This window comes from Nematostella vectensis, chromosome 3 (genome assembly GCF_932526225.1).
Source record: "Nematostella vectensis chromosome 3, jaNemVect1.1, whole genome shotgun sequence".
Taxonomy (NCBI): Eukaryota; Metazoa; Cnidaria; class Anthozoa; order Actiniaria; family Edwardsiidae; genus Nematostella; species Nematostella vectensis.
This window is the reverse complement of record NC_064036.1, coordinates 7021774-7033271: the sequence shown is the minus strand read 5'-3', so window position 1 is coordinate 7033271 and position 11498 is coordinate 7021774. Positions and strand designations below refer to the sequence as shown.

Here is an 11498-nt window from a genome sequence, read left to right as displayed (position 1 = left end):
GAACAAGAACAAGAAGTTAGATGCCACTGTCGAGCCTTTGGATAACAAAGCAATTCGCCCTGATGGCCTCATCTCAGCAAGAGCCTGTCGCACTCCCAAACAGCGCAACTTCTATCTTTCCAGAGGCCACAAGGTAGCCCCTCTGCCATTATGCCCGTCGAAAACTCCATCAATGAACAGCAGTCTGGCGTGCTCAAGTCCTATCCAGACACAGAGGTTCATGGGATTCCAGTACGAAGATGAGGAAGTTCGGGATGGTCCCAATCTACCGAATGCCGTCCGAGCCCTTCCAAGTATCGCTCCTCGTTGCAGAAGTCCCAAGATCTTGGGTCCCTCAGCTGCGAAGAAGGCAAGCACCTGTGGACCAGAGTACGACATGGTCCTAGCGCCTGACGTCCAACAGGAACTTCTTCGGTGTATGGGCGACGGTGAGGATCAGCACCTCGAAGCGCGCACTCCACCCTACCCGCAACACTGGAGTATCCCGCAGGATCGACCCGTAGGACGCGCGGGACAGGGGTACAGCCTAGGGCTCTTTGATACGAGAAGTATTTCTGACATTGACCACTCGTCTTCGGAGGATGAGGCCGGTAAGTTGATTCATTTGGGGGTGTTATACGTAGGTAAAAACCCGATTTGCACTATAAACGTGAAAACAAAAGCTTCAAGGAAAATCCGAGTTTAGTTGTTCCGTTGTACCAGTTACGTAATAGAATAACTCGAGTTTCTACCGTTCTGTTGTGTGGCTCTTTTACGGGAGATTCGCATTTGAGCGGATACGCAACAGCATTCACTTGTTTCTCATCAGACGATATTAATTGCCATAAATGCATTTCTTCTCCAGTAACTTTCGTTCCTCGCCAACCAAAGGTAACGGTGATGGGTGGGCGCAGACGTTCTAAACACCACCGCACTCCTCACCCCACAGTAGAAGAGTTCACACGTCAAGTGCCTCACAAGGCGGCTCAGCAGTCCATGTTTGGAGCTCACTTTACCAAAGATAACACGACCGAGGGGGACTGGCGCAAGCGACAAAATGGACGCAATGCTTTCGACCTGAGGCGACCTAACGCTGACCGCAGAGACTGTTTTCTGGATGACGTTTACGATGGCGTGTGACTTTTTAGCGTTCAAGCTGGATGTATTTCATGAAACAAGTTGTCACTCGCGGTATTTCGCGTACAAGAACAAAACCGTCAAGCAAATTATATTAAATTTAGTATTCAATCTTGTCTGCAGTGCTGAACACTGAACAAGGAGATATAGCTCCTTACTATGGGTCCTGATTATGCATTAGTAATTAAAAGACATTCAAGACAAGACATTAGACAGACTAGATGAATTTTTTCATAAAATTTTCCCAAATTTCTCGTTACCGTTACTATGGTAACAAAAACCTCGACCGTCTGTACAAGATGCAAGGAAGATTCTCGAATCCCCTAATGCTTCACGGTTGGTAATAATTGTGAATGTTGGAAATGAACAGCTGTAATAATGACGTTTTGTCATCGCTTTTCGTATTAGCATCCATCTTGCGTCAACACGCGGCTACAGACGTGCTTGTGACGGGGCTGTCTCGCTAGCGCTTGACTCAATATTTGAGCCCCTTTGAAAAACTTGTGATTGCTTTAGAACTAAATGGATTTGACAACAGTTATAAGGTTGCACTCCCGAACATCTCAAGCTTCACGCGCTCATTCAACACAGAACAAGTGAGAAAAAGCAGTCGGATTTTCTTTAATTAAGATGGACACTACCAATAAAAAATGAAGTGGAAACGAAATAAAATTCATTTCTGTTAATTTCCGACTATTCGTACTGTACCCTGATAATCACATTGAAAACTTCAAGACAACGGATGCCACATTGGTTGTATATATATATTGTCCCGAGTGAGCTTAGCAGCAAAGCAATATCGATCTTAAGCAATATTGGGCGTGCTATTATGCATTTGCTTCGTTCCAAGCCAAATAAATTAAAAGCCTTTTAACAAACATTGGTAGGCGAGAAACCAACAACGACAACAATGTTCGACGTGAAAAATAGTTTGTTTGCTTTCAAGATTAAGAAAATGTTGATTGTTTAATAATGTATTTACTGTGGCTCAATCACACTGTGGAAACCTCGATTTGATTTAACAACAAAAACTACATTTCTTTGGAGCGACTATAAAACACCAAGGCCGCTTCACACCTCGATTTTTAAGGAACGCGTCAGTAATGCGTGCAAGCGTTAAGGTTTTACGACCTGATCCAGCTTTTAAACAAAGATAAAGCAGGCTATTCTTTAATTGCACTCGGGCTATTAATTCAATTACGTCTGTAGATGGTCGGATTGTTAACTGTACTACCTGGCATAAACCGCTGGCATCGAGAAACATCCACTTTGATAGCTCGACTCGAAATTCAAACAAAATTCTGACAAGGACAGCATTAAAAGCCATCATGGCTTAAGCGTTTTCTTTTTCATGCGCACGAAAATAGATTACCTGGGTGAACTCGTTATTAAACTAATGGGTTTAAATTCTGCCCAGGAGATGAATAGGGCGCACTGTTGCCAACTTCTTATCCGGGAATGGGAAATCTTTCACCATCCCGAGCAATTTGCATCAGAAGCAGTGCATTAATGAACAAGCACTTTTAGTTAGGCCTAAGAAAAGATAGCGGAAACCGCAAAGAAAAAGAATTTAATATAAAAGATCCCAGAGAGGGAAAAATGAAAGACAACGAAGAACCAGCGGACGCTAACACATATTTCGCTCGGCAAAGAAAGAAAATGGCTTTGCGCATCGCAAGGGCAAAGAAATCCTGGAAACTTCCCATATTGCTCGTCACTCTTCTGGTTTTCCTTGCAACATGCGCTGTGGTGTTTCAACAGCTTGAGAGCGATAACGATAAACAACTGTATGATAAATATCGCAAGAGAAAGGAGTTTTGGATGCTGAAATTTAACATGAGCGAGGATGACTTTTGCCGCTTCATGCTTGACGCGACAGTTATCAATAAGAAAGGATTTAGCGGATCTTACAGGAATTATTGGGGATTTTATCATTCCTTTTGGTTTACTATAACAGTTATAACAACTATGGGTAAGTAACCTTTATTGATTTGAAATAACATGAATAAATTTAATGCAGTATCATAAAAGCGACATGAAAAACAGATAACGGCAAAAGTAGCCGACCCCGAGTTGTTAATGAAATCAATCTTTACGTACATAACATTGGTTTAGCAAACTCGAAAAGACTTCTAAATATTCGCAAAAGATATTCATTGAAGGTAACAAGTTGCTGGATTGCGCGAATTTTTATAAACAATTTTACGAATTCTTTCGTCTGGCGATCGTTCACAAATCTGCAAATGGTCAACTTGGAAAGACGTGAATGATGTTAATATTTTATTTCTTCTCTTTAAACTTTCTCTTCCTTACAAAAGACACACCAGATATAACGCAGATCATATGATCTTTTTTCTAAACTGTGCCCACAAAATGTGATCTTTATCAATGAATAATTTTAAGTGTCGTAGGTTTTGGGTTTGTTATATATATCTCTCTTATCGCATAGCCTTTCATAATCCTTTTCAAATGTCCAACCTCATTTGGGAACGGCGGAAATTTTAATAACACCCCTCTTTTGAACTTTGCCGCCTCAAGTTTATTTCTAAATGACTTTCTCTTTATTGTAGATCTTTACTCTTAATACTCGAGAAACCGAAATCAAATGCTTCTGAGATATTAGTAACTCCAATCTTGGTATAAGCTGGACATTCTACTTTATAACCTGGACATTCTACTTTATAAGCTGGACATTCTACTTTATAAGCTGGACATTCTACTTTATAACCTGGACATTCTATTTTATAACCTGGACATTCTACTTTATAACCTGGACATTCTACTTTATAACCTGGACATTCTACTTTATAAGCTGTACATTTTTGAAAAAGATAAATACATTATTTCGAGCTAAATGCAAAAAGCTCAAAATTGCGCACTTAAGAAGAAAACTCTTAGATTGTTACAAAATATATCGTAGAATTACATACTAAGTAAATTGGTCAAGTGATTTTCATATTTTCTTTTCTTTATTTTCATTCCCTTCAGTTCTTATTAAAAAAATCCCAAACTTCCTTTTCGGGTCGCAAAATAATCTATATTTGAAGCTAGAAGTCCGACATCGTGAGAACACATCAAACCTTGAGAGGATGAGGGAAAATTATATATTTTTATTAAAAATCGAATTTATTAACACCTTGCGAAGATGTTAGTTTAATTTCTAGCGCGATCGTTTGCAAAGTGTGAAAAATATTACATGATCAACACCATTTTTACCAAAAAACTATGATATACCTCAAGTAAAAACTAGAAAGTATGGTATACATCATACCCTCTGTGATATACATCCTTATTCTCTTTGTTTTTACTCATAGTATTCATATTCTAGACTAAAATTAATATACCTCATTTTCGACCTGTTTCATTTGTTCCGGCTCTACACATTATGTCCTCTGGTTATATTTTCATGTATGCAGAACTGTGCTAAAAAAAAGATAACATTTTTATGAAAGTGTAAAGTAGACGTATTTTGGGGGAGGATTTTTTTAGCTATGAACACATAAATATAAGGCATTTTGAGGCCACAAAACTAAAACGTCGTCGTTTAAAAAAAATCCAATTGGCGATGAAAGAAATACAAATACAGGATCAATAAAAAATACTTCAAGAATATTTAAACCTTAACTGTAAAAAATAATAACGTTATGGCTAAACTTAGGATAATAACGTTATAAGCTAAATATTGGGGAAATGGACGGGAAAACAGCATAATTGTGGTAGCTTTGATGATTACAAATTGAACCCTTGCATAATATATGAGCTCCAGGCATCAATGTTAAAATTTTTTTTATAACACTAGCCTAATCATGAAAAAAGCTATTAAATACGTTTTCAGTGAAAGCCTGGTGAAGAACGTTTTTTTCTCTCCTTATCATTAACATCAAGAGACCATGGTCTGTTGTTAACATCTAATCATCAAGCGTTCATTGTCTAACAAAGTTTGTACCCTGAGAAGGCGGTACGTAACGTTTTACGACCTTCTCAGTTTAGCCCTCTTTCTCTTGGTTTATAGTGTAAATAACTTACCAAAATATAAATTAATGTGAATAATATTTTACAAAAAGCGTTATTAGTAAATACGTGTTTGACGACTATCATCTTTTGTTTTTTTTTAATGTGTTTTCAAATGTGACTATCATAAGCAAATTTTAAAACAAAATACTGGCACTAAAGCTAGTTCGATCTGCAGAATAAGATATAAAATCTTGACCAGTACGTGATGCCGACCAGGGGTGACGATGATTGTAAAATACACGTAGCTGCCTTGAGTAATTACCGAACATTGTCACATATATTAGTAATTATCAGATACTTGTCAAGCTAACGGCCGTATTTTATGACAGCTAGAAATAAAACCTTCAGGCATAACTGGCATAGCAAGGCATAACTGTTCTAGATTAAAAGTCGCTGTCCCTTCAAATGTGTCTAAAAACGGCAGTTTAAATGACAAAGTATCTTCCTTTGTCAGGGCTATGTAGGGGTGGTACAAAGTACATTATGGTTCCTTGCTACCCTCTTCTCCCAGCGATACAAAGAAAAGAGGCCTTCGTTAGCAGGAAACCTGATGTATTTTATTCTTCTTTTCTTCTTCCACTCCTACTTGTTCCTGGGAATACTTTGTGATAACATCATCAGACGTTATCGTGCCAGACTCGTGACCAGTCGCTAATCAATAAAAGAAAGAGCTTTTGAGAGGAAAATGAAGACGCGCAAGGGAAACTGAGAGGGAAGATGGGCGCGCCTTCATTTTACTCTCAAAAGCTCTTTGTTTTATTGATAAGCGACTGGGAACGAATCTGTTATTATGCCGTGAAGTTCTTCATCAAAGATTCACCAGCCTGGAATCACGCTTAAACCGTGATACCCTTAAATCGCTAAAAATGAGTTTTTATCTGGCATCAAGAGAGCATAAAATATGGGATCCATCAAGAACTTTCCTTATTTTTGTCTTAAGTCATAATTCAAAGTATGTTTTTGTTAAGGTTTTCGTCAGATGGGTTAAGGGAGTAACTAAGTCACCATTTAAATTTTTATCTTTTAAAAAAATAAACTGCAAATTTCAACTTTCCTCGCGTATTTTATTTGAATCATACATTTTTTAGGTTTTGGAACACGTAAACCACAACTTCCTTCAAATCATGTCTTTCTTCAGGTTTTTGTCAGATTGGTTAATACATCATCAGTAACAACAACAATTTCACTTGTGTTCATTAATTATTAATTGTGTCTTTCTTCAGGTTTCGGTCAAATTGTACCGGTGACATTCTGTGGGCGTTTATTCTGCATCATCTGTGCGTTATTTGGGATCCCGCTTAACGCCCTTGTCCTCAAGCTGGTCGGCGAGCGTATCTCAAACATCATCAGCACTCTTATAGTCAAGGTAGAAGCACGCTTCCTTCGCCGAACTCAGCATAGGAATACGGGAGTCAAGTGTGCTGTAATATCCTTCACTCTCATGGTAATAGTCATATGTATAGGGGGAGCGCTGGATCTCATGTTCGACGGATGGACTTTCTTCGATGGCGTCTACTTCAATTTCATCGCGCTAAGCACCATAGGATTCGGAGACTTGTTTCCGAGGACTGATAGTGCGAAGAAACTGGATCGATTAGGACTCGGAAACAACGGCAAGCGGATCTTCGCGTCTTCGCTCATGGTCGTGTACATGATCATCGGACTATCCGTGACCTCATCAGTCATTTGTTCAATACTCAAAGCCATCGAAGAGGCCTCGCAGATAAAAGTGCAGTGGACCAGACGAGGGAGACTGGTGGATGCTTTATCGCAGCGCTTAACAAGCAAAAAGCAGCTTCGCGCCAGACCGCAAGTTCCCGCTTTACCCGCGGTCGATGATAATGTACTGGCCGAGAACCCTGGGACTGCAGGCATCAACCACACTGTCACATGCTTCGAGAACTTTCTTGCGGAGGAGTCCGCTGAACAGAGTATGCGCTCTATAGACAGCTTTAATATTAGCCCACATCAAGAAGAGTCTGAAGGTGTCTCTGACACTAAGAGACGTACGCCCCACAACACTAAGCTTTAGCAAAGGCTTATGGGTAGAAAACCCTGACACTAAGAGACGTATGCCCCACAACACTAAGCTTTAGCAAAGGCTTATGGGTAGAAAACCCTGACACTAAGAGACGTACGCCCCACAACACTAAGCTTTGGCAAAGGCTTATGGGTAGAAAACCCTGACACTAAGAGACGTACGCCCCACAACACTAAGGTTTGGCAAAGGCTTATGGGTAGAAAACCCTGACACTAAAAGACGTACGCCCCACAACACTAAGCTTTTACAAAGGCTTATGGGTAGAAAACCCTGACACTAAGAGACGTACGCCCCACAACACTAAGCTTTGGCAAAGGCTTATGGGTAGAAAACCCTGACACTAAGAGACGTACGCCCCACAACACTAAGCTTTAGCAAAGGCTTATGGGTAGAAAACCCTGACACTAAGAGACGACGCCCCACAACACCAAGCTTTAGCAAAGGCTTATGGGTAGAAAACCCTGACACTAAAAGACGTACGCCTCACAACACTAAGCTTTAGCAAAGGCTTATGGGTAGAAAACCCTGACACTAAAAGACGTACGCCTCACAACACTAAGCTTTAGCAAAGGCTTATGGGTAGAAAACCCTGACACTAAGAGACGTATGCCCCACAACACTAAGCTTTAGCAAAGGCTTTTAGGTAGGACTCCCTGACACTAAGGGCACGCTTTTTACTCGTAATTCCGGAATGTGAATGATTAGAATAGAAAAAGCGTGTGTTAGTTGATCCCGCGTTCCCTTTCCGGAATGTAATGAATGCCATTCCACCCATTCTGCTACCTGTAGCAGAATGACTAGAATGCTATTCTGAACATTCTCTACCAACTATTCTCATTTCAGAATGATATGAAAAATACGTGCCCTAAGCTTTAACAAAGGCTTCAGGTGAACCTTAACTGTGCAATGCAGGCTTGGGCCTAGAAATAAATACTGGTTGGGGCAGCACGATGCAAAGACATTAAGTAAACTGCGGGTGCTGCCATGCCCCTACTTGTATTTTTCAAACAAATCAGCATAACAAAGAAAGGTCTTGGTGCTATGCAGAAAATGACAAGAACCCTCTGGATTTGAGAATTTTGCAAATTAAAACTGTTATTGTTGTATTCTAATTGTTAAGCTTTGTAAAGCTTTATCTTCCTGGCCATGGTAGGACGTGTCACACTATGAATAGATATCAACACTGAGGTTTGGTCTTCTTGTTTTGTCTCTAGAGTAAACTAATGTAACAAAGGAAACAAGGGATTTTTTGGCAACACTTATTTCCATGGTTTTGCAATTATTTTGGTGGTGCCAGTATAAGTACAGTATAAGTCAAGTTATTTGCACATGATCTTTGTTGATATATGCAAGGATTTGTAATATTGTTCTTTATTATGTCCATGGGTAAAAGTTGCAGTGTAAAACAACTCCAAGAACACTATACAGAACAAAGTACCCTATGACAGTAGAACCCAAGGGAGGAAGCAAATATGGCCCTTGCTGAGGAGTGTTAAACTGGTTGATAACACACTCAGCCGCAAACCAGTAGATAACAGGAGACGAAGATGCAATCATCCTTGTTACCACCTGCAACAGATCACAGCCACTCATCTCTATTCCACCATAATCAATGGCATGATGTAAAGCCTTGCTCATTATTCCAAAATGGCTTGTAGTCTCCATAGGTGGATTGAGAGGGCAATTAAGGGAAGACTTTAAAACTGAGGCTAGCACTGTGTTTTCTCTCCTGTTACATCTTTGTTTATTTGGTATTGTGTATTTTAATTTTGTTTATGTCAGACTGGTATTTAAGTTAGGACAGTAAACCATATTGCTTGTGTGATGAATCCAATAACTAAACTAAATTAGGTCAGAAGCTTGACCTTCTAATATTGGATAGTTTTTGTTTTTTCAAAAAAAATATTTCCTTGATCAGCCTTTTGTCTCTACTTTTAATTGTTTTGATAAAATAAATGAAATAACAAAAACTGTCTTCCATTTGTGTCTCACCTGAACATGCATAGACGTCACTCCAAAAGCTGTAAGAAATGTCAGATGTGCTATGTACACAAAAACTGCAGGGCAATAAACACCAGACTTGCCACTGCAAAACAAAAGAAAAACAAGCTCTCTTTATAGTTTGAAGTATAAAGTGCTGATGTAAAACCTAAAACTTGTTTTAAACTTTCAGTTGTATTTCCTAAACATTCATATATTTGTACGCAAATTCTTGGTCAAAGAAAATTTATTATCCTCAAATATTTTGACACATAAAGAGAGAAATCTTTATTTTAAAATGACTAGTACAGGTGTAAGTTTCAGCCCTGGGAAAGAAGTTTCTATTGCACAGGGTTTTTTCCATTAGATGGAAGTTTTCAATAATGTTCGACTTTTTTTTAGTAAAAAAAAATAGGTAGTTTAAAAAATGACATCTAAAAAACTCACCTACTGTTTGTTATGCTTCGCAACAAACCAAGAGTTTTAGCAGCTTTTGCTCCATTCTGATTTAGAATGTACATCGTTATTGATAGAACACTAAGTAGTATCATGGGGCTTGCCAGAATGAAGTTGGGAATTTGCTTCAGCTCAAAATAATTTAGAAACCCAACATTCCAGTAATGATTCTGTATATAGGAGTACGGCATCGGTAGGGACTTGTTACACCAGGGCGGTAGGTCCATAGTGGTAAAGTAGCCACTGACAGGTAAGCGGCAGTACAAACGGTAACCGTACCACTGGAATAGCATAAATGGCAAAAGGACAACAAAATTACAGATCACCAGATTAGCCATGGTTTGCATAAAAGCTCTCAGTATCTGATATACTGACTTTTTGGATTCTTTTTTAGTTAACATTTCTCCAGCTGTTGAGGTGAGAATAGAATGTGTTACAAATCCACATGAAAGGATCCCATTTGACCTTGTTGCAGTTCCTAAAGACAGCACAATTGATGATAATAGCCACTGGGATAGCCTCTTTGCCTTAACAAGGTGGTACAGCCCACAAAATAAACAACAAGCAAATAAGCTCTCTGTGTAGACGCTTGAAAAGAACACACTTGCAGGGTTGATACAGAAGAGCACTGCAGCAATATAAGCTACAACATTGTCTTTAACTACAAACAAACCGAGTTTGTAGAGATGAACTGAAGCAATGATAAATGCAGCCCAGCTTACTGTACACGACAAAAGTAACAAAACATTTGAGAATTGAACTAGGCCACCTGTGCATGGATGTACAAGGGATGTGACTGCTCTGCTTAGCATGGGATAAAGAGGGAAGAAAGCCATGTATTGCTCATACTTGTAACCTTCATCTGCAATTTTCAGGAAGTAAACGGAGTCCCATTTGTGGAATCCATTGAGAAGGATTGCTATTCCTCTATCGGCTGTGCTTTCTTCAGTAGAAAGTGGTAAAGAAGACGAAGAGTCGTAATCATCAAGAAAATGGTTAAAACAAAGCTAAAATGAAAAAGAAGCTATGAGAATCAAAATAAAACAGACACGATCATAGCTGTCAACCCAACTTGGGTAGAAATCTTGTGAACTCGAGTGAAATACAATGAATATATGAAAGAAACCCAAAAGAGCAAATGCCGTGTAATATAGAGAATGTATGAACATTCTCACAAAAAAAGGCTTGTGATGAGGTCTAAACTCCTGTGACATCCGCCTAAAAAAGCGCGTGAGTAGACAGCTTTGCACGACGTGCGATCTACTTTGTTCCACATGGAAAGGCCACAAAGAAAACACTTCCATAAAATATATTTTACAGCAAGATTTAAGTAAATGAAAAACTTCAATACCCCTTACCTGTAAAATGAAAACTGTTATTCGGGAAATTAGAGCGATTCTAGCAATTCCCCTCACGCACGAAGCGTCCGCCATATTGTTTAAATGGTTAAAACTGCTGTGTGAAATAATGCTGGCTCAATTGCCACCATCCCCACCTCTATGGGAAGCCTGTGGTTTCATCTGTCACGCGGTATTCGTTCCTTTGTCTTTTATTGTTCTCTCAATTTTTTTTTTCATAAAGCTTTTTTCGCCCTATCCCCATACAGGTGTGTACAGGGGGCCAGTGGGTAGGGGGCACCCCCACACACACACCTAACGAAAAATTAGGTAATTTCTTATTGAAGAATCGGTCACATATCAGAATTAATCGCATATGCTGACCTATGACTGTGCTACACCGCTTTCTAAATTTATTTGTTCGGTTATTAGGTACGCCGCGGCATAGGGTACGCGCATTCATGCTCTCCTGCTAGGTGTTATAGCTACATCTTTGAACATTTTTTTAATACGTCGAGGAGTCAGTCATTTTTATTGCTTCGACCTATCTCCTG

At 39.3% G+C, this 11498-nt stretch overlaps 3 protein-coding genes across 3 annotated transcripts; 2 read left to right on the top strand and 1 right to left on the bottom strand.

The window, feature by feature from the left end:
• Positions 1-355: 355 nt before the first annotated feature.
• On the top strand, positions 356-1802 carry LOC116618944. The gene is made up of 2 exons (XM_032383165.2): positions 356-590; positions 845-1802. The coding sequence occupies exons 1-2, from the start codon at positions 377-379 to the stop codon at positions 1117-1119; spliced, it is 489 nt and encodes a 162-aa protein (XP_032239056.2). The 5' UTR covers positions 356-376; the 3' UTR covers positions 1120-1802.
• Positions 1803-2015: 213 nt separating this feature from the next.
• On the top strand, positions 2016-8277 carry LOC5513618 (two pore potassium channel protein sup-9). The gene is made up of 2 exons (XM_032383166.2): positions 2016-3088; positions 6354-8277. The coding sequence occupies exons 1-2, from the start codon at positions 2716-2718 to the stop codon at positions 7160-7162; spliced, it is 1182 nt and encodes a 393-aa protein (XP_032239057.1). The 5' UTR covers positions 2016-2715; the 3' UTR covers positions 7163-8277.
• Positions 8278-8355: 78 nt separating this feature from the next.
• On the bottom strand, positions 8356-11048 carry LOC5513614 (GPI mannosyltransferase 2). The gene is made up of 4 exons (XM_048724995.1): positions 10966-11048; positions 9599-10614; positions 9164-9257; positions 8356-8740 (listed from the first exon to the last, which is right to left on the bottom strand). The coding sequence occupies exons 1-4, from the start codon at positions 11038-11040 to the stop codon at positions 8546-8548; spliced, it is 1380 nt and encodes a 459-aa protein (XP_048580952.1). The 5' UTR covers positions 11041-11048; the 3' UTR covers positions 8356-8545.
• Between the last annotated feature and the right edge of the window lie 450 nt (positions 11049-11498).